The sequence below is a fragment of the Urocampus carinirostris genome, chromosome 1 (genome assembly GCF_059441175.1).
Source record: "Urocampus carinirostris isolate Australia breed hairy pipefish chromosome 1, RoL_Ucar_1.0, whole genome shotgun sequence".
Taxonomy (NCBI): Eukaryota; Metazoa; Chordata; class Actinopteri; order Syngnathiformes; family Syngnathidae; genus Urocampus; species Urocampus carinirostris.
In genome coordinates, this window is record NC_142349.1 from 43,168,758 (window position 1) to 43,196,187 (window position 27,430).

General features: G+C 39.7%; 1 protein-coding gene across 8 annotated transcripts in view; it reads right to left on the bottom strand.

Annotated features, from left to right (window-relative positions):
- Nucleotides 1-27,430, bottom strand: part of LOC148374750 (RNA binding protein fox-1 homolog 3-like) — a 600,089-nt gene that overhangs the window by 14,836 nt on the left and 557,823 nt on the right. For 7 of the 8 annotated variants that reach the window (XM_088340486.1, XM_088340513.1, XM_088340533.1 and 4 more), the window contains 5 exons: nucleotides 21,921-22,053; nucleotides 17,009-17,048; nucleotides 10,422-10,480; nucleotides 5,401-5,479; nucleotides 2,097-2,464 (listed from right to left, as the gene is read on the bottom strand). In XM_088340486.1, the coding sequence (XP_088196612.1) occupies nucleotides 2,420-2,464; nucleotides 5,401-5,479; nucleotides 10,422-10,480; nucleotides 17,009-17,048; nucleotides 21,921-22,053 (356 nt within the window). In that variant the 3' untranslated portion in view covers nucleotides 2,097-2,419. Of the gene's footprint in view, nucleotides 1-2,096; nucleotides 2,465-5,400; nucleotides 5,480-10,421; nucleotides 10,481-17,008; nucleotides 17,049-21,920; nucleotides 22,054-27,430 lie in introns of those variants that run through there. The other variant, XM_088340502.1, reaches the window with a different exon arrangement.

Sequence of the window (27,430 nt, forward strand, 5' to 3'; positions counted from 1 at the left end):
CATTATTGCTTCTTTGCTTGGCACGCCAAATGAAAAAAGGCAAAATAAAAAAGGACATACACAGTTGTTTCCTGCTCACACCAATAAACACAACAGGAGTCTTTATTAGTGTATGTTTGTGTGTGTGTGTGTGTGTGTGTGTGCGTGCACATTAATGTCACTACGACTACTACAACTACTACTACTAAAAATAAAAATAAAAAAACTGTACTAACAATAATGATTTTCATTTACATGAGGCCTCAACAATTTGTGGAGGTTTGTTATTGTCAAAACTGTCACCTTTTCAGTAATATGAAGTCCTCATTGCTGCCAGTGCTGCCATCACACTTTAAATTAAAAACGGCGAAGGCAAAAATGCCGTTAGCCCACTCTAGTCATATATATATATATATATACTGGACTGTCTCAGAAAATTAGAATATTGTGATAAAGTTCTTTATTTTCTGTAATGCAATTAAAAAAACAAAAATGTCATACATTCTGGATTCATTACACATCAACTGAACTATTTCAAGCCTTTTATTATTTGAATATTGCTGAATTTGGCTTACAGCTTAAGAAAACTCAAAAATCCTATCTCAAAATATTAGAATATCATGAAAAAGTATACAAGTAGGCTATTCAACTAATCACCTGAATCATCTAATTAACTCGAAACACCTTGCGAGGGTTTCCTGAGCCTTAAAAACACTCAGCTTGGTTCAGTAAACTAAATCACTGCTGATCTGACTGCTGTCCAGAGGACCATCATTGATACCCTCCATCAGGAGGGTAAGACACAAAAAGACATTTCTCAAAGAGCAGGCTGTTCACAGAGTGCAGTTTCAAAGCATATCCACAAAAAGTCTGTTGGAAGGGAAAAATGTGGCCGGAAACGCTGCACAACCAAGAGAGATGACCGCAGCCTTAACAAAATTGTGAAGAAGAGCCGCTTCCAGAATTTGAGGGAGCTTCAAAGACAGTGGGCTGAAGCTGGAGTCCAGGTATCAAAAGCCACAGTTCACAGACGTGTCCGGGAAATGGGCTACAATAGCCGTATTCCCATGGTCAAGCCACTTCTGAACTCAAGACAACGGAAGAAGCGTCTGACTTGGGCTATGGAGAAGAAGCACTGGACAGTTGCAGAGTGGTCCAAAGTCCTCTTTTCAGACGAAAGCAAGTTTTGCATTTCATTTGGAAGTCAAGGCGCCAGAGTCTGGAGAAAGGCTGGAGAAGAGGAAAATCCAAGTTGCTTGAAATCCAGTGTGAAGTTCCCACAGTCAGCAATGGTTTGGGGAGCCATGTCAGCTGCTGGTGTTGGTCCACTGTGATTCATCAAGTCCAGAGTAAATGCAACTGTGTACCAAGAGATTTTCGAGCACTACATGCTTCCATCTGCTGAGAAGCTCTATGGAGATGAGTATTTCATTTTCCAGCATGATCTGGCACCTGCCCACAGTGCCAAAACCACCAGTAACTGGTGCACTGACCATGGCATCACTGTCCTTGATTGGCCTGCTAATTCCCCTGACCTGAACCCCATCGAGAATTTGTGGGGTATAGTTAAGAAGAAGATGAAAGACACCAGACCTACAAATGCAAATGAGCTGAAGGCCGCTATCGAAGCATCCTGGGCATCAATAACACCTCAGCAATGCCACAGGCTGATTGCCTCCATGCCACGCCGGATTGATGCAGTAATCCGTGCAAAAGGATTCCCAACCAAGTACTGAGTGCATCAATGGACATTTTCAAATGTTTGATTTAGTTTTGCTGTTATAAAATTATTTTTTTTACTTGGTCTGAGGAAGTATTCTAATATTTTGAGATAGGATTTTTGAGGTTTTTTCAGCTGTAAGCCAAAATCAGCAATATTCAAATAATAAAAGGCTTGAAATAGTTCAGTTGATGTGTAATGAATCCAGAATGTATGACATTTTTGTTTTTTTAATTGCATTACAGAAAATAAAGAACTTTATCACAATATTCTAATTTTCTGAGACAGTCCAGTATATATATATATATATATATATATATATATATATATATATATATATATATATATATATATATATATATATATATATATATTCTGCATAAAGATTCTCAGAAAAAAGGTTTTGTACAAGAAACAGACATTGTGATCTGTGTGTTTCAATTTAAACATTGAAACTCAAACAAACAAAGAAACAAACACAACAAGATAAACAAACAAACACCAATTACAGCAATAACGCATAAGGGAAAGAGAATAAAGGAGACTAGCTTTTGAAAAAGGTGTTGGTAGAAAAGTCATCTGGACGTGTAGGAGTAGCTCGTTTAGATTTTGCCTCATCGTGTGGGGTGCGGGGCAACATCTTGATTTGGGAGGCTTATATTTCAAGAGTTTGTTCTTTTTCTTTTGTTTTTGTTGTCGCGTGTGTGTTCTTTGGCGGTATTAGTAGGGCGTGAAGCGACTGTACCCTCCTCTGTAAAGGCTAGCCTGCAACATCAAAGATGAAAAAGGACCAATCAGCATCCATGTCAGCACTTTTAATTACCATTAATCTTGAGCTTAGTTTTGAGTTTGATACGGTTGAGACCAATTTTGACCCCAAATTTCCTTCCAGTAATCATACTTGACAAAGATGGTGAGCGCTGTGCTGTTTAGACTTTAACAAGTTGACCTAATTTTTTTGCATATTACTACATTTTTTCACGAGGGTTACGTTCTCAAAAAGTCCTGCTATAGTCAAACCCACAAAGTAGATACCTGTATTTTTTATAATGTATTTTTAATTTCGATATTTTTTTAAACAAGCAATAGAGCATTGCGTTTGCCCAATTTGACGGCAGGAGGGCAGTAGAGAGAGTATGTGCAAGGTGGCAGGAGGAGAGAAACCGAAAAATAACTGGGCTGACAACGTTAAGAAATGGACTGGTGCCGATTTTGTCACAAAAACAGGCAAGGAAGCTGTTCATAGTTGCTTCCTCATTGGTGCTCCGACAATCCATAAGGTTAAGGGAACCGTGAACCGTCAATATTTTGCAGTAAAGGGCGAAATTTATTTCAGAACATGACATTATTTACTTTACTTGATACTTTGTCGCCATCCTGTATGCGCATCTTATTAAATCGTTGAAAGACCCCTATTGGACAAAAAAAAAAAAAAAAAACATGTCTAGCGCTATATAAATTCAAAAGCCTTAGATAAGTCTGATAAGGAAGGCTACTGTATCTCTTTATATTCATTGGAAAATATTAAGATGTCTTGTTTGCCCTTTTACAGAAAACGTATACTTTTCCATTATGAAACATTTTTGAAAAAGCTCCAAGCAGCCACTAGATAGCGCCAGAGAGCCGTATGTGGCTATAGAGCAAGTTTAGCGGGTCAAGAACTTCATGTTTGTTGGCAATAGAAAGCGTCTCCCTCTACCTTTTGGGATTTTTTTTTTATCTTTATCGTTTTGTTGACATAATGGCTTTTGAAAAAATAGAAATTCAAAAATATTTGCGGATACAAAATGGACGTACTCAGACTGCAACATTATTGACACACATTCAGTGCGTGGCGACTGTTTAGCTATTCATAATGCACAACACAATGCACAATGAATATCCGCAAAGTAATGATACCACAATAAGTAAATACTGCAAGGGATTACTGTAATTCAATTTCTACAATACTGTTTTTTTCCATCTCTACACTAAGCATTTCATATTCCTTTCATTTTCCCTTCCTTCTATTGTGCTTTTACCATTTCCACTTGTTTTCTTTCTCACTCTCCCCTCTTTCTTTTCTAATCACTTCTATTTTCTCCTACTTTGCCTTTCTCAGTCTGATTCGCTCCTTCTTGCCCCCCACCCGTCTTTGATTCTCCCTCGTTCAACTTTCTTTTTATGAAATTATTTCATTTCTTTCCGTGGTTTTACTCGGAGCAGGAAGGAGTGAGACATCGGCGGAGTTTTAACATCCTTTCATGTTTCGTGTTGGAGGAAAAAAAGCAGTGGAATCTTCCAGGAGCGCCTGGGGACCCCAGCCCCAAGTCAGGCTCACATTATCTAGGACACACAGACAGACTAACAGAGAATAGTCCAGCTGCATTTAAGAATATGAAGGGAATGTCCTCAAAGCTTCATTTTGCTGTGTGAAACTTTCAAGAAAAGATTATTTCCTATGTCAGATAAACTGTATTATTATTATTGTTATTATTATTATCATTATTAAGTCATCATTCCTTGTGTAACGAAAACTTACAGCTCCGTTATCGTTGACACACACTCATGTTATCTATTCACGCACACCCGGGTGGATATTTTTAGTCAGGATTAAAGCCTCATGGAAGGAAATTTGAAGCAAAAAGGGAGGGAGCACATAAGCAGCATCTTTTTAATTAAGTCAATGAAATGAAAAAAAAAATGTTTTAATTAATGAAAGCTTTTAGCTAGCAGCTGCAATGGAGGAGCCCGACGCTTTTTTCACGTTGGGAGTAATGCATGCATGTCGAATGCTGACGATCTGCTTCTTGTTTTTTCCCGTCTTTGGGCACAGTTGACCTAATGAGTTCGGTATTCAGCGTACATTCAAAAAGACGTCCACTTTTTAAAAATATATTTCGCCTTTTTAGTGGGTGGTAACTTTTCATCTTTGATGTTTCAGGATAGCTGCAAACGCTAGCTAAAAACAGACATTAATGCTTCTTTGCTTGACACGCCAAATCCAAAAGGCAATAAAAAAAGGACATACACAGTTGTGTCTTGCTCACACCAATAAACACAACATGAGTCTTTATTGATGTGTGTGTGTGTGTGTGTGTGCACATCAATGTCACTTTTCTTATATCTGGGTGTCTTGCATGCATGGTGTGTATGTGTGTACGTGAATAGGTATTTGTGTGTCTGGACATCGAATTGAGACATCGTGCTTAGCAATCCTGAAATAATTAACTGCTATTGAAAGCCTGGGCTTTTAAACCAGTTTGAAGTTTTTCCTCTAACCTGCATCTCTTTCTCAAGGCCTGTTGTGTAGGTCTGCTTGGACATAAATACAGTATACAGTAGCTTATCTTCATACGAGATGTCTTTTAACTAAAAATCGTACGGGAGACAAATATTAATTTTGTTAATATTATCTTTTTTATCTTATTAATGTATTTACATGTTCAATTTATTTTTAGTGATCAGGAAGATGTGTTTCACAGTGATTCAAATAATAAGGATTTTGGGAGACCAGGAACAGGTTAATTAGATTCCAGTTATTTTTGATAGGGAAAAAATATACGATAAGAGGAATTCTTAGATACGAGTTCTATCTAGGAACACAATCATCTCATATGTAGAGGGGCCACTGTATGTGTGTTTGCAAGTATGTGGTGGAAAAACATATAAATGGGCGTGCAGTTCCTTGAGGGGTAGGTCGACGGGTTTGAGCGACTTACCATTGTCCCCACGCTGTATGTGGCAGCGGGGCCAATCGTGTGGTGGTAGGGGTCGGCTGTTGCATAGACTCTGCCGTAGCTGTAAGAGAGAGTGGAGGACATGGTCAAGACTTAAAGGTAGTGTCTGCAACTTGTAATTTTGCCACTGTCTGCCACTATCTCCTGGCTTTGAGTCATGATTGCAGCCTAAATCAGCTCATTCCTCAAGAATTAAAAGACTTTTTGTTTTTCATCTTTTTGGTGTATTGGTTGGCGTTTGGACTGTATTTAGAGCAGGACTTTTCTTACTTTTAGTATTTTCAGGCCACATTAAGAAAAAAGCAGGAACGAGCAAGATATTGCTCTCCACCCCTTCATCCCACCTCTCCCGTTTCCTGCTTCCAAAGTGTCGCGAGTTCCGGAAAAGCGGGACTACAAGTACGATAAAAGCAGATAGGCCCGTAGGAAAATACAATAATAAAGATTGTTCCTTGCCCGCATGTTGGTTCAAGATCAGGTAATTGTGTCATTGTAATCCTGTGCAGTCCTTTGAGACATTTTTGTGATTAAGGGCTATATAAATAAATTTGACTAGACTTGACTTGACTCATTGAGCTCATTTGGAAATTGTTAACATAAACTTTACTAATTTTTAAAGACAACTCAAACGACGCACCCCACCTCTAAGAAAGTAACCTATTGGATGTTAGTTTTGAAAGTGCCAAGGACATTTGCCACAATATGATGCATGTGGTTGCAGGTGATTAAATCCAAATCGATTAGCAACAATGCTACTGCCTTCCTTCTGTTTTTGTTTTCGATTATTTTCTGGTTTCAACTCTTCACATTGCGGAAAATGACCAGTGCATCCAGACGGGATGAAATATGTCGCGACGTACTTGCGCTGCTAGACAAAAAACGAGCAAGCGAGAAGAAACACAGTCACGCCCTAAGAAGTACGCCTTGGGTACATACGCCCCATGGCTTTTCATCATCACCAGTTCGGAACTAATCCTTGCGATTCCGCCAGCAGGCGAGACAAGATGCGTATTTATTTATTTACTTCCTGTGTTTCCTGCTCCCGGTCTGTGGCGAGAAGATAAGAGGGCCGAGGAGCAAGGGCGGCAAATCAAGCAAAACAAAACGGAGGAAGTCGTTCTCAAGGAGACAATTTTAACGCGATTTAAGAGCGTCGAGAGTGAAGGTCAGCGAGTCGGGGAGGCTATCAGGAGGAGCACCCCATGCTCCTCTTATCGTCGCGTAGAGTTCCGGCCCCTCAGGCCCTCTTGTACTGGAACGCTACTTGCAGGAGTGACTGACTGCCTTGGGGGGGGGGGTGAAACAATGACATTGAACCCCCACAAGGAGAGAAACTCTTCATTAAATCCTCGTTGTTATACTTGATGGTTGATGTTTTACAATCTTGGTGAGAGCTTAATCGAATGTCTCATGCAGCGCCGGCGGATGAGCTGCATGAGGAGTCAAAGTTAAAATGCTGCACAAGCAGGTTAAATGTCAATTAGGAGTAGTTTGATTTTGATTCAGTCCATGATAAGACTGGGTAGATCCTTAGAAAAGGAGAAAAAAGTCAAAATAAAGAAGAATAATTGTAGAAGATGGGGAGCACGCCGGCGCAGTGGTTAGCGCGTGTGCGGCACAGTTCAAAGGTCTTGGGAACCTCATGTGTGGGTTCAAATCCAGCCACCGGACTTCCTGTGCGGAGTTTGTATGTTCTCCCCGTGCTTGCGTGGGTTTCCTCCGGGCACTCCGGTTTCCTAACACATTCTAAAGACATGCATTTCAGGTGGATTGGCCAGTCCAAATTGTCCCTAGGTTTGAATGAGCGAGCGAGTTGTCTGTCCCTGTGTGCCCTCCGATTGGCTGGCATCAGGTTCAGGGTGTCCCCTGCCCACTGCCCAATGATTGCTGGGATGGGCTCCAGCACCCCAGCACTGCAGGAAAGAGGTCTAAATCTAGTGGAAGCTCGAGCTCTTGTTGGTAATAGGAATGAGTGGAGAGGTGTTGTAAAAGGATACTGGGATGTTTGGATGCGTTCTAAGGTATGGGCAGGACACCTGTATGATGCAGGGGTAAACCGGTGAAAAGCTCTGTTGTTGACCAAAAGAGTGTGTTGTGTCACCCTGACCCTACTGAAGATAAGCGGTGCAGCTAATGAGACTTGTAGAAGACTGTGAATTACTTGGACAACCTCGTGAAGTACGAAACAGATGAAGATGATGAATAGGAGATGTTTCCGGTAGGTAGGATGAACTATAGTCCCACTTTCTTGGCCCCTTGCGGATTTCTCATGCCTTTCTTGAGATGGTTGTGATATAAAATGTCAACGTTGGGGAGATTTTTGAGAAAGCTCGATGAAAAATGCTTCTGATTCAGATTTTGTTGAAGAAGCAAATCGAAAGCGGTGAACAAATTAAAGTAGAAACGCATCCTTCATTGAACAAGTCCTATTCAGCTTCATCATCTATTTTCTTGACGAACGACAAATGACTATTGTGTTTTTTACATTTACTAAAACAATTTCAACTCACGTCTGAAGCTGTGTGGTCATTTGCATTTGGCGCTTTTACATTTACTTGCCCCCAGGATGCTAATCAAACAAAACGAAACCAACAAAGCCACTTCTGCGTAACAATTACATGAAGTCTGCGGGAAAAAGACTCAAGGAAATTGAACAAGAGGAAAAAAGGAGGGAATTGCACTCTTGTGCAATTTGTGATTTGGGCTCCCCCGCCTGATAAATGTTGACAGTGTGGATATGATCTTCATCCTCTCAGGTAGCGACACGCACGAGCGCAAGCACACTCCTTATCGGCAAACAAACACACTGAGGCGATGGTTCACACGGGGCATTCATAACTTGAGCCTTCATAATCATCAATTGCGTCCTGCAAGGTTATTTTCCTTTTTCTTTTTTTTTAAAGTCAGAAAAGACCAGGGAGCAAGTTAACATTGACCACGTTCATCTGCTGAATTATTTTCCTGCCTGTGCTACGGAACAACCCAACCGAGTTTCACACATTTATAATTCCGTCTGTTCAACTTTCCACAAAGTTCCAAAGAGGTTTCCAATTTGGGTAAGTTTGGATTGTTTGGGCTCCAATAAGAACTCAAAGGGAAACTGTGAAATATTTGACCACTAAATGTTGCTATGCAGAAAACCCAGAGGTACTTCATGCTTCGGCTATCGCAGGTTTACTGCGTTGTGGATTTTGAATTGAATCGTTCTTATATATTCACTGCATCATGTTGTGTAACCAATTACAAGTGATACAAAGCACAAGGAATAAGAACTACAGTGACTCAAAGTGATGGAAAAAAAGCCATTTTTCTCATTTTTTGCACAGCATTTCACAGGCTTTTGGGGTACCCATAGCAGCAAGATGACAGACAATTGTCTCAGCTCATTCTGAGTGATAAATTTATACTATTTTTAATATTGGACACCTGCAAAGGAGATTAAATAGGATTGTAGTTTGTTATTTTGACTTATATACCTCACTGTTGTTGGTTATTTTGACTCTTAAAAGAAAGGGGAGGACCTTTTAGAACACGATGGAATTTCTTATCCGAGGGATCAGTCCTCTCTTTTTATCCTTTTAAGTTAAAAATCAATTGATGTCTTCTCTCCTTATTGTATGTGTCTACTGAACAATAAACGTATCAGTTAGCTTCATATTATATAACATAAATACAAATTTCTCGACCAAGTATTAGTCACGTATATTTGTTGTCTTTTCATATCAACATTTTTTTTTTACTTAAGGCCTTTTTTTTTTTACTAAGGTAAGCTAAATAATACAGAATGCCTCTTTAAAATCTTATGGTTTGAGACTTTTATCAAATGGGCTACAGTTTAAAGGTAACCCTTAGTGTGTGTGTGTGTATTTTTTCAAAGGTTGAGAGTTTGATGCATGTTGTCATATTTGTAAATAAAATATGTTGAGGGGCATATCAGAGAAGTGCGCCATATTTCTGCCTGTAAAATTATCACATTTAATAGAGATTCCTCACATCAAGTGAAGTGTGATGCCATCTAAAGTCTTGCCTGCTTTCACTCACTTCCAACTTCCAAAAATTGCTTTATGAGGTGTGAATGAAAATTTTATGCTCAGCGCATTCACCCGTCAAGAAGAAACCTTTAGGTTTAAAACTGATTTTGTAGCAGGGTTGTCAAATGTATGGCCTCTGGGCCCGCCAGTAGATTTATTCTGTTCAAGCGAGACAATGCTGAGAGAAGCACAACATATAAATAAGTCACACAACCTCAATGACCAGCAGTTTTATGTATGTCTAATGGATGTCACCAAAGCCAGGTGCCACTACCAAAGCAAACCACCCACTGAAACTTTATTTGCTAATTATCAATTGTTAACCAGAGAATATTTAAGGAAACACATCCTCACAAAACGGACAACGCCATACAATTGCACTCTCATGGATGTCTCTTAACTGCAACATTTTCTACTAAACTACACATTTTATCCCTAGTGATTGAAGTTATTAGTTACAACCTTGATTAAAAAAACAGAGCCTAGAACTTTAACCCCTTTCTATATTACATAAGAAATCTAGCAACAAAGCTCCCAAATTCAGATACATCAGATTTTCATTAATATTTTTTTTTAAAAATATGAAAAGTACCTTATATGATTAATATTTTAAATAATTTGCACTTAAAGTTAAGTTACATTAACTGCAGTGAAAATTATTACAATGTTTTGTTTTTTTTACAAACGCACAGTAGAAAAACACTACACGTTATGAAAACATAGTGAAGGGAAAAAACCCTCAATAATTTTTTTATAACCGAATCTTACATCCCTGAATCAGAATTGTAATTTAATTGTGAGCCTCCGAAAGATCCCCATTAAATTAGCAGTACAGCCCCGATGAGTTTTTTTTCTACCATGTGGCCCAGAGCTAAAACAAGTTCAAGACTCATGGTTTTTAGAGCAAGTCATGATGCAAAAACATTATTGAAGTACCTGTGACTCGCTAGTTAAGAAAAGATGAATGCTCACCTGTCGCTGTAAGCGGCGGTGGTGGCGGGCTGGGCAAATCTGTACGCTGCGTATCCACCCTGAAAACAAGTCACAATCAATTCGCAGTCAAATCAAATCCACACTGGAATAATTAATGCTGTCCCTAAACGTGCTCTAATATGCAAAAATAGATGCGGCTACACATTGGCCTGATTTCAATTGATAACTCTAATAAACCCAAGGAGATTAATCACAGGAGGGGTAAGGCAGTGGTTCTCAATTGGTCTTACTTGAGGACCCACCAATCCATCCTTTTGACAAGCTGTGACCCATATCAAGAAAAAAATAAAATTTCCTAAATGTATCAAATGAAAGGATTGTGCAGTTAAAAGCTAATTCATAGCATATTCACCTTTTTTATAAAATAAAACAAAAACCCTCAAAACCAAAATGACTTTAAAAACATTATATACATAAATAATTTCACATCACTTATAAAGGGCCCCCTAAAACTGCTCAATAAGGCCACATATATTTAAAGAAGTTCTTACCCAAAATATTAAAAAAATTGTGTACCTAAACAATAATTACTTAATTGTATAGATAATAATTATCGATTAAATGTTCAAAAACCCAAACATATAAAATCTTAAACCATTTTCTGTACCTTTAAGCAGTGTTTTGATGGCAGACACTTGTAGGATATTTTAGTATTTCATAATCATTTCAGGCTCCAAGTCTGAACGCAGATTTGAGAAGGAAATTAAATGTTTTTGAGACAAAGTGTTTGAGGAGTATGTTAGGAGTGACACGATTGGATAGATTGAGAAATTAAATTGTGAGAGACAGAACAAGAGTAGTAGGGAAACTGAGCAAGCGTGCGGATAAGAGCGTACTCGGTTGGTTTGGATACATGGAGATGATGGATGAGGAGCGAATGTTGAAGAGGATCTACAGAGCAGAAGTCAATGGAAGGAGACCAAGAGAAAGGCCGAGATTGACGTGGATGGATGGTGTTTTGAGTGCACTGCAGGTAAGAGGTCTAAATATAGTGGAAGCTCGAGCTCTTGTTGGTAATAGGAATGAGTGAAGAGGTGTTGTAAAAGGATAGTGGGATGTTTGGACGTGTTCTAAGGTATGGGCAGGACACCTGTATGATGCGGCAGGGGTAAACCAGTGAAAGCTGTCGGGCCCTGCTGTTGACCAAAAGAGTGTGTTGTGTCACCCTGACCCGAGTGACAAGGCCGCTTTCTTGTTTCATCTGGAGGGACAAAAGCATGACCAACTTGGGTGCCGCGGTGCCTAACTTGTTTGGGTGTTTGGGCATTTGGGTAGGCCATGGTCCAAAAATGTTTGTGTGTGTTATTTGCTATTTTTTCCCCTTTTTTACATTCTTTGTTATTGTATGTGTTTGTCTTGCTGTCGGTCACTCCTCTTGAGGGATATGACCAAGGTGGACAGATAGATAAATAATCATCTCCTTTTTCAAATGGATCATTGAAGATTATTCAGTGTGGCTTTTTACTTTATAGCCACCTGTTTTACTGCATTTTGTACTGTTTTTTAGAAAAAAGAAAACATTTTGATCAAAATGTATCTGCCAGTGGAACAAGTATTTTTTTTTACCAGTTCTACCTTTTTTTGGTGAAATATGAAAATAATTAAATTCAGCAAAATTATGGGCAAGATTTTTACTTTTTGATTTATTTTACTATATTTTGTCGTGCAATCTTAAACAGCATCTTAATTGGAAAATCACCAGATAAGAGCAAAAATATTAAACAATGGCACAGATTTTTGCATAAATATATAATTGTAAGATTCCATGCGGCACAAGAGACAAGGTCTAACACCAAACTAGTGTGCCTCAGCAGTAGACAAGTTGCACTTTATCTTTTTTTGTGGATTTTTAATGTAATTCCCTCCCGTTGGTTGAGTATTGATTCCATGTCGGTATATAAAATTACCCAAAGTCTGCACCTTACTGTACAACTGGATATGCATGGTTAGAAAAATCCATTCTACTGTCTGCCAAAAAATTCAAAAGGGGATGCCGATGGTAGGGGCTTCGAATGATAGCAAAATATGGACGTCAATCACCAAAATGTTTGACCGAGCGCTCAAATCGGCAGTGTTTTGAGATCCGAGAGGTTTCCGCTGCATTATTAACCATCCTTTTTCTTTCCTGGACACGGCGCCGGCTGGCCAATCATGTAAGACTGTGGCAGAGGCGGCAGTGGTTTCGGCGTGGCGACGGTTGGAGCATGTTCATTTTAGTGATTGGAATTCCGTTCTTTTTAGAGAACCGGCTCTTTTAGATTGACTCACTGAAAAGAGTCGTCTCTTTCAACTCCCAAACGGCTCTTCAGATGTTTTGGTGATGCCTCACTTGGTTTATAATCACCAATAGTAATGTAAAATTATGCATAGAATGAATAATCATTTTTTTTAAAAATGGATCATAAGACAATATTATAATAGCCTTTGTTTTTACACTCTATGGTTAACATGGTTAGGAGGGTTACTTTAAAAATGTAATCCGGTACAGTAACTAGTTACCTGTTGAAAAATGTAATCAGTACCATTATAAGAATACTATAGTATTGGAGTAATGTAACTGAATTACTTTGAAATACTTCAGGATTATTCCATTACTGAAAAATTCTATAGAATACACGAACAATATAAATACAATTTCTAAATTGCATGTAACATAAATTCACCATGTTTCCTTGAAAAACAAAGAGAGGAAACTAAGGTTAGGTAGTTGCTGGTAGTCCTACAAAACATATGCTCACATTTTAACCTCGTAGTATAGTTTATTAAGCAAAAATAACATTTTCTCTTTCGAATGGCAGACAAGACTGAATGTCCCTGAATGGATAGCTAGCGAGCATCTTCGCAGCCTACTGCCCAACCATACCGAGACAGAGGATACCACGGCAAACTCGTTTGACTTGATTGATTTGACGTTTTGTGATAGTCGGTGTATACCGGTTAGTACCCGTCATTGACAAATTTGGATTTTCTTGTACGTCGTACACGTCTTAAAATGCATAATAAATGTACTTTGTACGTTAAAAACGTACAGGTTGACAGGTATGCGTAACTGAATACGTTAGGGGTATGCGCACGCACAATGCCGATAGTGATTAGTGCCTCTGCAAGTGGGGAGTATTATGATATTTGTTTATTCGTATTTGACGCTATCACTGCTTCAAAATTATGTTTTCTTAAGTTGCTTTTAAATCTTGCATGTTGTTTTGTGGTAGCTTTTTAGCATGGTGTTGGTTGACTGCACTAATATTGTAGTATATGTATACTGTACATGCCAGCACTCACTTTATTTCATCAATTTAAGTAATTTTCAACACTTTTGAGTTTCAGTGTTGCTGGTTTTACTTGATATAAAGAAAACATAATTACTGTCAGGTCAGCCTATGATAGGCCGTCTTGTCAGGGTAGAACACTGTGTCCTTTTCAGATGAGCCATCTGTCAATGCGCAATGGACCGCAAAGCCGAGCCCTTCTGCTTGTGAACCACAGAGTGCTTTTAGTGTTACCTTTTATATACTCAACAAATTCAGTCCAATTCAAAATACTGTTTTTCAAATGTGTATTTTTAGCATAGTGTTTGTTAAATATGGTCATCTCACACTGAATGTATATATATGCCAATCCTCTTTTTTTATCATGTTGATATAATTCAGAGGTTGTGTTGATAGTTTTACATGATTATAATGAAAACAAAATTACTGCCGTATGAGCCCAGACAGGATAGGACATTTCGGAAGAACACCGGCTCTCGCGGTTCACTTTAAAGAGCCGGCTCGAAAAAACGATACGTTGCGAACGACACATCACTGGTTCATTTGCCCAAGTGCGAAAAGAATTAAGGAGCTCATGTCTGTGAAAAATGGAGCTGCCCAACTTTTTTCTATTAGTGGCCGCCCATCTGGGACCCGCGCCGCGCTCAGGTGCCGTTTAATAATGCAGTGCCCGCTCATATTGAAGCTCGTGGAGAATTCAGGTCACAGGTTCACGCCGAGCCCGACAGTCAACAACCCCCTCATTCACTTTGGGTTTGTTTGTTTTTTCGCAGGGGACAGGAAGTGGCGGGCGGCTTACTTCCTGCGGGACGACCACGCCTCGGGACTGATTACGAGTGCAGCCGCGACGGCAAACACGGGGCCATAAATCACCACCGCCTGCGTTGTCAAATGGTGCACACGACAGCGCGGCACATTTGTTATTGTGCCGTGTCGCGGCGTGCGTGCGCAAGGCGCCCACGTGCACCCGCATTAGCATAAGTGACATATGTGAGGGAGATTTGTGCTAATTTGTTAGCAGGTCAGAAAAGAGAGACGCTCGCTAGGCCGGTGAGCGTGTGCCTATCAAGGCGATATTTGTGAGGATTACGGCAAGTGATGTGTAGTTCGCGAAAGAAACAGCTCCATGAGCCTCCCCTATGAAGAAAACGACATGAGTCGGAGCCATCAATAATCAATACATATTGATGGGGTGCCAGCCCCCTTATAGCTGCTCTCTCACCCACTGTATTTCTTTTGCTCTCTCTTTATCTATTTTCTGCTCTTGTTCTGTCTTTATTTGTCTTTCTCTTTTTCATTTCTCCCTCTGTGTGGCTCTCTCCCTCTCTCTCTTTTTCTGTCTCTTTCTCTGTCTTTCATTTCCTCTTTCTCTATCTGTCTTTGTATCTATTTCTATATTTTGTCCTTCCTATTCTCTCTCTCTCTCGCTCTCTCTCGCTCTCTGCTCTCTGGTTAACGGTTAGCTGTGTAGTCATGGAGAGAGGTATATTTTTTATTTCTTTATCTATTTTATTGGAGTGATCTACTTTGCCATTTTCTTTGTTCCGAGGCATTGTGGGAAGGAATAAAGCAAACACCCATCCAATAAAAATGGCCTATCTCATTCGCTCCGAAATCAAGATTATAAAGACATTGACTGCCTTCATTTTGTGAGGAAAATTAGTGCACGGTAGGATCTTGGGCCCGGACCCGACCCAAATTATTATTTTTATTTTTTTCCCCCATCGTGAGGGATCTACACAGCATGCACTTACATTTACTCAAGGAATTATTTAAATAAAGAAACTGCTTAACAAACTATCAGTGTAAATTAAAATCACTCAATCCAAAAAAATGTTCTTTTTCAGTACTGGTATAAAAGATGCACGGCTTCCACTTCATGTCAGACGTCATTTCTGCTTTTAGCCAATAGCTTACAAGCAAATGGTAAAAGCTCTGCATTTGTATAGCGCTTTTCAAGTCAATGAAGACCTCCCAAAGCGCTTTACAATGTGCTTCACACTTACCCATTCACACACACCGATAGGGAGTCAGCCATGCTGCTTTTGGGCCATATCTTTCACTTTTGCAGCTTGGAATCAGTAGAATTTGATTTCCTTGTAGCATTTTGTTCAGTTTCACTTTCGTGCGCTGAACGTCGCCGAAATGCGCACTTCGCCTCAAACCGTTCATTTAGGCAGTGTACTTGATTTGAGGGACTCTACCCCTAATAACCCCAAACTGCTTGGTCCAGCCGAACGGACAGTTCAGCGCTGAAGTACGCACAGTCGGAGTAAAACAGCTTCGGGTTTATTCCCGGCTCGTTTATTAAATCTGGTTAATCCGTCGAGTTTGGGTTTATATACCCGTGACTCGGGCCGGGTCGGTCTGAATTTTTTTAGGTCCAACCTTACCTCTAGGCATTTTTTAACTGTTTTCCCTAATTGTGATTGCAATTTTAATGGCACATAGGTACTTCTATTAGAGTGGGTGACAGAGGCAGCGCTTCTGGGATAATGGGGTGCCCTAGCCATTTGTTTGATGATGATAAGGTGATGTTGAGCATGGCAATTTTGTCAGTGCGGGGTCAAGTGGCAGGCGGGCTGACTTCACCCAATTGACGGCGGGGTTCAAATTAAAAATCTATCCAGCCAATGGGGGTCTATTATAAACAATAGATGACATCATGGTCCCATCATTTTGGGCTGGGTGTATAAGAGGCTGAGGGTCATACATCTCTAAAGGAAGGAGGAATTGATATCATATCAAGCTTCTCTCTCAAATGCTCTAAGCATTCAAATCAGAAGTGACTGTCATCTCTGCGGTAGTCCTGTGGCTTGCGCCCCTCTCCCACTCCCTATAGTGGGGGCACGGCACTCATTTGGCTATTATCTCACTGTCTTTCCCATCAAGGGCAGCATTTACCCCTGAAGCCACCCACTGCCAGCCTGGACATCTTTGTGGGTATGACTAATCCCCTTATCTTCTACCACCCCTCTTATCTCGGGCAAGTCTGTCTTACCCCCACCACATTTAGTACGAGAGGCTAGGAGGTTGTTGACTTGGACAACCTGTCTATGCCCGAGGAAGTGACACGGATATGTGAAATGGCAGAATGCAGGACAGAAAGTCTGGGCATTGAGAGCTGAGGGGGTCTTTAGTGTTCTTGTCAGGTTTCTTGGCACATGAGACGCTAGCATAATCGACACCGACTTGGCAACCAGGGATGCTGCCCAACGCTGTGGGGGGATCACATTGTTCTCCTGATTTCCCCCTCTCCTGCATAACACCAGTTCCTCTCCCCTTGAATATACTCACATATATTTCAGCACCATAGAAGCCATCTTGGTACACCACACTGTGAGGAACAAAAAAGGGAAACATGAATATGTCACCTTTTAATTGAACAGACACACTGAAACTAAAAAAAATAACAACAACAAATTAGTGCTTTACTTAAGTGCTTGTTTTTTTTTGTCAACCGGCTGCAACACTTAGTCAACTTTGTAGATAAAACTGATAAAGAAATACCGTATTTTCCGCACTATAAGGCGCACCTAAAAGTCTTAATTTTTTTCAAAAGCTGACCATGCGCCTTCTAATGCAGTGTGCTTTATATGGCTCAATATTAAATCGCAAGGTCTCGCAACTTACGCAACAGCCGCCGACTCGATTTTCCCCCGAACATGGAGTAGTCCGCGGTGTATGCTGGGATTTATATACCGGCGTTTCATTGGCTAACCAATGTGTCAATCATCATTTGAATCGATCGCTATTGGCTAAAGTTATTCGGAGCCTCGGATAGGCTAGAGGGCAGAGACAAACCCTGCAATTGGCCGAAAAAGATGTGTCAATCATCAGTTAAATCGATCGCTATCGGCTGAAGTTATTCGGAGCCTCAGATTGGCTAGAGGGCCAAAACAAACCCTGCAATTGGCCGAAAAAGATGTGTCAATCATCCGTTAAATCGATCGCTATTGGCTGAAGTTATTCGGAGCGTCGGATAGGCTAGAGGGCCAAAACAAACCCTGCAATTGGCCAAAAAGATGACTGAATAGCAAGCTTGCTAAACTACGCCATAAAGAAACATGTTTCATTAGTCTGTATTTGTAAATATTTTACTCTCCTGGATTTACCACACTCACGGTTGTAAGAAGACCATGATTGCGTATCATTATTGAACGTGAGAACTTAGGTGAGTTGAGTGAATTAAACTCAATTGTCAAGTGTTTATTGTCATATGCACAGTAAAGTTGCGAGCAAAAAGAAAATAGAAACTAATGAATGGTTGGCATTTCTTGAATCCCAAGACTTTAACCTTCCGAATGATATTTGAAACGATGCATTTGAGTGACATCGTACGGACACCGCATCCGCAGGTGTCTACGACACGTATTTGCTTCTTTGCAAGCTTTGGGAATGTTGAGGGGGTAATCAGTTTGACTGAATCATCTGACTGTTTTGTGGATGTTCCCATTGTAGCGCCTTATAATCCGGTGCGCCTTATCTATGGAAGATATAGGACCAAAAACTATTTTTTGGGGGTGCGCCCTATAACCCGGTGCGCCCTATAGTGCGGAAAATACGGTTGTCTTAATTGTATACTCTTGTAGCCAGACACGTTTTTCGAACAAAGAGAGGCATATTTTATGAATATAATCTCTGCTGAGAGTTGCATATGTGCAATAGCAAATAGTCTCGAGCAGTATAAATGGTGGCACCAACATCAAGTACGCGTATCACAATTTTTTAAATTTGGGAGCATTTTAGCGTGGTTACGGCCAATGAAAAGAATACTTGCAAAGTTTGTAAAGAAGACCTTGCGTTTCGTTGCGGTAGATTGGTGACGAATGAACATTCATCCAGCGCACAAGACAGTTAAACAACACAGATTCTGACTTGCCTCTGAAAGATTCAAGTAACATTCGGGCCAATAGAGTATAGATGACATGCATTGTGTATTTTATGCGTGTATATTTCACACCAAGAGAGAGCCTGAGCGTTATGCCGGACTGTGCCTGAAAAACCCATTTGAAATTAAGTTATTGCAGTCCAAAGAACAAACATAAGTTGTTAGATTTATTTTAGAACTGTTGAGGATCGTTGAGTACTTTTGTAAGAGACTTTGCGGTTGACCACTAAATGTACTTCACAAAAATCTTATTTGTTTTATTTAGTGTTGCACTGCTGCTAATGAGCCTGTTGTTGGCTTTCAGGAATAAAAACATGTTTACTTGATTTTTATTTTTTGCGTGTCCCTAAAAAATGGACAAAAGTTTATTCATGGAGTTGTGTTACTACTAACTGATCGCATTGCCTAATTGGTCTTATTTAATTGTTTTACCAATCCAGACTAGGTTCAATAAAATATTTTCCATCGTACCAACTTGTGTTTACTCTCATTGGCCACACATTTTAACCAAATATGTTTATGAAAAAAGATAAATATTCATTGGATTATTTGACTAATTGTTTCAATAGTCTGTGACTAGACAACTATTAAAATAGTCATTGGTTGCAGTCCAAGTCATCTCCATCAGATACATTAGTGAGCTGTGAATTTGTAGGGTCATGATTATAGTCTGTAAACTTACAACCCATAGTTATTTTAGGTACATTCAGGACTGTATTCATACTTTTGATTGACAAGTGAGAAGGAGCATTCAAGGTGGTGGTTAGTGGTGCTAGAAGGGACTTTTCCCTAGGCAACATCCGATAAGAAGCGAAGTGAGTGCCGGCGAGGCCGCACAGCGCCAAAAGATCAGCTTTGTGGTCGGCGCTAATGCTAACGCTATCTGTGTTCCCTGAGGCTTAGGTGCTGTAGCTGGTACGGCCAAACACACAGAGCAAAATAAGCATAGAAGCGATCTCATGATTGGGGGGGAAGGACACGACGCCCACTGAAGGACCTTTTCCACACTAACTCAACAAAGGAGAAAATGCAAGTACACATTTGTTTATGAAGATAAGTATGTAAAAGTTCACAAGATTGAGAAAAACCTCATTATATATAAAGCACTCCATGACCCTACTGAGGATAAGCGGTGCACATAATGGAAGGATGGATATATAAAGCGTCTGGGCCAAACTTTTAGGAGTCAATTTTCATGTTGACTGAAACGGGATGACTTGCCGCTCCTCAACTCAACTTGCTGATTTATTGAAAAAAGTAACTCTCTAAATTATATCTCATCTCATCTCATTAGCCTTACCGCTTATCCTCATTAGGGTCGCGGGGGGGCTGGAGCCCATCCCAGCCATCTCCGGGCAGTAGGCAGGGGACACCCTGAACTGGTTGCCAGCCAATCGCAGGGCACACGGGGACAGACAACTCACTCGCTCATTCACACCTAAGGACAATTTGGAGCGGCCAATTCACCTGAAATGCATGTTTTTGGAATGTGGGAGGAAACCGGAGTGCCCGGAGGAAACCCACGCAAGCACGGGGAGAACATACAAACTCCGCACAGGAAGTCTGGAGCTGGATTTGAACCCACGCAGGAGGTTCCCATGACATGAACTGTGCCGCACAAGCGCTAACCACTGCCCCGCCGTGCTGCCCCCAATTCACTATTTAAAAAAAAAACGATTTCATTGGAAACTAGGGAGAAATGTTACCCTAAGAAATATTACAATTTGTGGGACTTGAGTGGATTAAGCTTGTAGGAAATTTATGTCATTATAATTTTCTTTTTATACTTACAGTGACTAAAGAAAGTACAGGCCCCCCAATAACATTTTGTCATTTTGCCACATTTTAGGATTCAAACTTGTGGTTGTGACCCAGCAAAAGAGAGGTTGCACAAATAATTTACCCCCAAAGGTGGTCAATATTTGTTAAAGGCTTATTTTTCATTTTTTTCATTTGTTAGCACGTTATACAGTTTTGGAAAAATTGGTTTGTTTTCATGATTGTGTCTCACATATCGTTGATTGCAACATACTCTAGTTACCGAATGTAAAACAGCCACAAAAATAGGGCCGGTTAAGATATTGGCCACTGTTGAGTATTGATTAATTCAAGTAACCCTTCAAGTAGTTATTTATGTAAAAAACAACAAACTGAATTGGAGTACAAATTTAAATATTAAATGTATTTGCAAGTCAGAATAACACAGCATGTCTCTAATCTTATGATTCAAGTAGACTTCAATCTTCCTTTAAATTTAATTTTGACCAGTGACACAAAAAAATTAATTTATATAGTATGCACACATTTAAGGTAAGCGTTTTGGTTTTATGTGCTGGAATGGCCACCATACAGAACCAATACCCCCCAACATAAGTTTGCTCATTTTAAATTCTTTTTTTTTTAAACATTCTACTATTTAGTTCAGAGGAGCAAAATTACCTGATGTTGAAGATGGCAGAAGACTTTAGTTTAACTCAAAAAGACACTGAAGTCAATATTACAAGAAGGAAAACAATATTTCAAATGTGAAATGTTATATTCTAGTGGTGTAACAACAATTTTAATTCTCACACTTTCATGACTGAATTTTTAGCAGTAATTAAATGAATACGAGTATCTTGGATTGTCCATTTTGGTCTTGTTTGATTGGGCCTCTCAGAAGATAGTCTTGTGTTTTGTTTGTTACACAACATATTTTTACAGCTAATGTTTAAATAAATATTTGTTTAGAATTTTGTATCTATTTCTTGGTATAGTTCTGTGCACAGATAGTTATCCTTTTGGATCCCTGAATTGGTTCTCGGGCTTAAGCAAAGGGGGCCGGACCTGTCATAATAATTATTGCCTAATAGAAGACCACATGCATGTTTTTGCATTTACAAACGTTGAATCAAAAGGTCACGTTTAGTTGAGTGACGCTTGAAGCCACTGAAACAAAGAGATTGTTAGATAAGGTCTGTCAGATATTGGATAGAAGACTTGAGCTGAACTGCTATGTTGCTGTGACCTTCTTTGCTTGGTGTATTCCTATCTAATAGCATTCTTGCACACATAATTTAGTTTGAACAAGTTAAGGCCATTGGGTCTCACATTGGCACAAGGAAGCGGTTGAGTCAAAAAGCCCCTACAGTTGTGTATTCAATCTTTCTGGCATCCAGTAAATAGTTATATGAGAATATCCAGTCCCCTGGTTCTTATTTCTAGCATAGCGTGCATTTAGGATAAAATAACCGTGCTGAGTTTCATGCAGTGCAAGGCAGTGATCTGAAACAGACACAAAACAAGAACAACAACACCAACTTGTTAGGCGAAACTTACGCTCCGTAAGCGGGAATGGGCGGAGGCGGCGGGGCCGTGCGAAAGGTGTTATAGACGGCTCGCCCTCGACCTCGTAAATGAGCCCCCCTGTAGGCCACCGCTGCGCTTGTGGCAGGGTACGGGAAGCCCGTTACTATGGAAATAAATAAACACACAAAAAAACAGGCAATGAGAGTTACTTTGCTTTCCCGCTGACAGAACACATCGCGGGCGTAAGGGGACAAGCGACAGCTTTCACAAGGCGCGCCTCATTGAGCACCCTTTTGCCGCGTCGCCGCTTTGTCAGCAGGCGACCACAAACTGGAATAGATGCAACAGCGCCACACGGCTAGTAAAAAGGTTGCTGGGACGCCATGTCCTCGAGCTTATCCGGGTGGTAAAGATGCTGATATTCTGACATTTATTCAATTATCAAAAGATCACTTATACATGTGTTTATTATTATTCTGATTGTGTGTTGAGCTATTCACTTTATAGTTCTGAAATTAGACATTCCGCTTGCAAAAACGTAATTAGGTTATTGTAAATCAATGAAATACTGCAAACGCTATGAGAAAAAGTACACTTTTCTGGTCTTGTTTCACCCGTTTAACAGAGTCAACAACATATAAAGGACTTTTTTCATCCCAGCAGCTATCTCTTTAAAATGTTGTCCACTAGGAGGAGAATACAGCAGGGGTCATACACTGGCAGGATGATAGTTTGAGGCCCCCGCCTAAATATTCAATTCTAAAGGAAGGGAAGTACAGTTTTACTGATTAATCTAGTTAATGTCATATTATTCCCTAATTCTCTTATGTTTAAAACTTATTTTGTGTCGGAATTGCACTTAATTACTTACTTATTTACTTAATTATTGTTGGAAGACGCCTGCACTACAGGCCCCTTAAAAAAGGAAGCAACAGCCTCAGAGACAGTATATTTACTAGGGCTGTCACAACCCTTCACTTGCATGCAAGGCTTTAAAAAATATATATCTTGCCAGTTGTATTGAAAAATGGGTTTCGCATAGAACGGGTGTCTCCAACAAGGAACACACCTATTCTGCCATTCTCATTTTTCCTTTTAAGGTCTTTAAAAAACTTTAAAAAGTTTATCTTGTTCATTGTGGAGTGTGCTGGCAATTTTAATTCTAATGTTTGTGATTTCAGGTTCGAGTCCTGTATTCTATTTTACAGTAGTTGTATATAAAGATTGTACTCCACTATAATTTACTTTTACTGCTATTTTATTTGAATTATGTTATTAAAGATTCCCTCTGCCTTTCTGGATTCTACTTTGATCATCAATTTTAACTTGGTGTAGCAGAAATAAGCATGGAGTGACGCAAATTTATGGTATCAAGGCGGGTAATGGACGGAAGGATGCCACCACCGAGCTGTAAAAAAGGTGAAGGTGACGTGATGTTCACAAACTCCCCACGAGGGAAATGAAGCAGATGGGCAGGGATGGCCGAGCCACCCCCCACCACCAACCCCCCCCCCCCCCCCCACCAATCCCCAAACTCCATCGACCTCGCCGTAACCCCCATCTTCAAGCCATCTGGGATTGGCTTGGGCCAACATGAGTGGCGATTCAGCTCAGGGTGAAGGACGAAGGAGGGCCCCGGGCCAAGTGACGTTCAACGTTGGTGGTTAACCTTCAGACAGGGTGGTTGCCGTGCCACTGAAATCGCTTACACACAAAAACCCGGCAGCTTCTTCCCCTGGGCCATCAACACCCTAAACGAGCGCACAAAACTGTGAAAATATATACCGTGTGACTTATTTGGGATTTTTTAGTTGCTTCTAAAGGTTATTGCACTTCTCAATATTTGTCTCTGCCTTTTATTCTGATAGTCATGCGAAAAGACCCCGTTCAAGACCAGGTTGAAACATTTGGAGAGGGATGGGCGTCACCAGGCTGTACTTGCCCAAGACAAACCACATGAAATGATGCCCCTTAAGACACTGGAGTGCCATTTTCAATGCAGTTGCATACAATCTTTCACAATATTGAAACCAAAGACAATAAAGACAATTTGATTCAATTTAATTCAACTCTACTCAAATAAAATTAAATAAAAGGTATGAAATTTCCCGCACTACAGGGCGCTTTGGGTTATAAGGTAGACCCCCCCAAAATAGTATTTTGTCATTAATTTTTCAAACGTAAGGTGTGCTGGACCATAAAGCGCATGATATTTAGACTTCAGTAAGAGCTGTCATTTTATTACACGTATAACCATTAGGCTCTCTATACTGTACACTGACGATACAAAATTTGCAATGATCGTAAGGGTTGCTAACCAAAAACTCAAAACATTAAATTAATCAGGAATCAAACCTGGGTCACACTCAATCACTAGACAACAAGTGATACAGATGACATACCAAATAGCATTAGATTTGTATCTAATTATCACACATCATTGCACAGTGCATTCTGATAGGCTGAACAGTCTCTCCACTTCTTTTAAAATATAAAAGCATCAAACTAATGTTCATTTTTGTACATATTCATAGGTCGATAGATTTGTATTTATTTTACATAGCGTAATCCAAACTGAGTATTTGCCGCCATGTCTGTCTGGCATCTTGCTGCTACACAGTGCTCATTTGGCACTGGCTTTATTTCACATTAAACAATACAATGCTATTTAGTGATTACACATTACACAGTATCCTTTTAAGGTCAGCATTGTGAGCCAAATTAGCATGAGCACTTGTTTCATTTTCACTAACTTTTTAAATTACAACAAGGTATTCTTAAAATAATCAACCCTGTTACAAAACTAGCACATAAACACATTTTCAAGTCTGTCCTTGCAGTATGGGCACTATTCATTTGCAACCATGGTTTTGGTTGGTTATGTGATTTGGATTATATTAAATTTACCTCAAAATTGGGTTATTGCCTCATTTATTGAGTCTATTTTTTTTTGGAACTCTTGTGCCGACAATGATAAGTGCTAGCACTGTGTTAGATTGTCAGTGCTCAAGGTAAATGCCCAAAAAAACCTCAGATTAGTTATTTTCATCTTGGATTTTACTTCTGTTTTGCGATTGTGAGCTAATGCAATCACTCAATTCCTCAAGCAATTCAAACTTATTAGTGGCCGAACAACAAGTGTTGATTTATGTCCTGCTCAAGTCAAGTTTGGTCAAATGTGTCAGATGTTGGCTAATGCTACAGCTAGGACATTTAATTTATCTATACATTTTAACTTACATTCTTGTATAGCAAGCTAACTATGAATGCACTGCATTAGCCTGTTTGTAGAGTCACCTGCAATTTAGCTCAAAGAATGCTCACACAATACCATCTTGGCTAACAAATCACTTGAAGACTGAGGGTATTCATTACTCAACATTATATCAATACGAGAGGACATCAGAATATGTGCAAATGCTTCCACGGCTACAGCTGTGTGAAGGTTTATTGGAGCCCAAAAACTTGTTTGTTGGTAGGAATCTGTGACAAAATTTTATCTCCCACATATTTTGTCTTAGATAGCGGCCACTCGTTAGCTATCCTGCAAACAAACCGCTAGCAGCCTGTTGTGATTTATACGGACCCGGACGTGGTGCTCGTCTCGTTAGCGTGTGTAAACGTGGCCCAAAATGTTTTGTTGTACTTCTATGTATTTGTTTACATTGGTATGCGACATGCGTATGCTGATCTATGCGAAGGTAAACTCATAACGAGTCGGCGATAGGCTACGCTGCCTCAATAATAAGCCATAAATCACACCACTGTCACACTTCGCTAGGCAACAACGGCCTGCACGGACACAGCGTCGATGCTAAAGTCAAACATTCTGCAGCAACAAAGCATTGCTAGGGGAGGGGGGCACTCTATTGTAAACACTGAATATAGTATTACCACTTTTAAGTTTATATTTGTAAAAGTAAAATCTAAAGTGCGAACTGTTTTGCGTGAACACAATATCATCTAATTTTGTGAATTAGCAGTAATGTCATAAATCATTTTTAAGAGTATTCTTTTAAAGTATTTCTGTTCCTGTTCCCTCTTTTTTTTGTGACTCTAATTTGTGAGGAAGCATTCACAATTTCCAGTCGGTGTTTAATCTCAATTCACTTTATTTCAAATTCTGTACAAATTGCGGCATTTTTCAGTCGTGATTATAATTGTGTTTTAACTTCCAATTTTTCCTATGATAGAAGCCCTTTGCAAAAAAAGTAATAATTTAAAATGCATTCCTTCAATAATTGGCTGGAGTTGATCACATTTTCCCAGTACCATACTGTGAGTATTGTGCATCCATACACATTTCTCTCCATACCATATTTGTTCAAATTTAACTTATGAAATCGGGTGATGTCCCCACAACTGCAAAAAAAAAAAAAAAAAAAAAAAAAAAAAACACCCTTGACTTTGTTCCCCATCGTCTGAAACAAGTTCTGCAGGTCAGTTTCTCTTTTTTTCCAAACAAGAGTCAGTAAGAGTTGACAGTATGAGCTTTTACAGGGTGCTAAGTGGGGGCTAGCGTTGTTTTACAGGGTTGACATGACTAAGGCGAGTATTTAATCCGTGCCGGGGACCCAGAACAGCTTCATCTCATCAAGAGTTTGACGCTTAATTAGCCCCCAAACGTACATGCCCACAACTGGAGGATCTGTCCGCGTTTATTAAAACGCCAATTAGCCTCCACTTCTTTTCACGAGTCCTACAGATGTGACCCAAAAAAGGCAAAGGGTGTTCTCGTCTTTGTGCTGACTCCTTTGTTAGTGAGCCCGAAGGGGAGGCTTCAGTTCTGTGTGAGAGCTATCCACGGTGCTGAAATACACGGAGCAGACCATGGACAGGTTCCAGCTATGCTGGACGTGAGTTGATAAGCCAATGCTGTCAGGGGCCTTCTGTAAATTTAAATAACTGTCCAAGGAGCACATTGGTGGAATTTCCCACAAATTCTCTCATATTTTTAAGAGACAGTTAGGGTTTCCAACTGTGTTTTAAGAATAGGATGACATTATCAGTCCAATTGATGGTTAGATTTTAAATTCGAATAGTAAAAACAAATTTTCCTATAGATGTTTTAAGACAAGAACTGGGCTGGAAGATGGCTTTTAAGATTTCAAATCTGTCATTTTCCCATACTTCATGCTATGATTCAAGTCAGGTCAAGTCACATTTATTTGTATAGCCCTTAATCAGAAAATATTTAAAAGGACTTCACAGGTTTCTATTACACCACAACCTGATAAACATACATACATTATTCTTAGTGACAACTTATTTGTTAGGGAATAATAAATCAATCTTAGCAGGATAAAAATGTTTACACATTTTTGGAGGTAAATATGATTTTGAGATATTCCCCTAGCATTCATATGAAGGGGAAGACAGTAGTTTCACAAAATGGTCACTCTCAACCAAGGTGGCCAAATTCATGTCCCTGTCCAGCTGTAGTCAATTGGTGTTCCTGGGTGAATTTTTAGTATTACATTTTTACAAAAAAGGGCAATTCAAAATAAAACGGCTGATTTCCTATCAAATGTAGACATTTT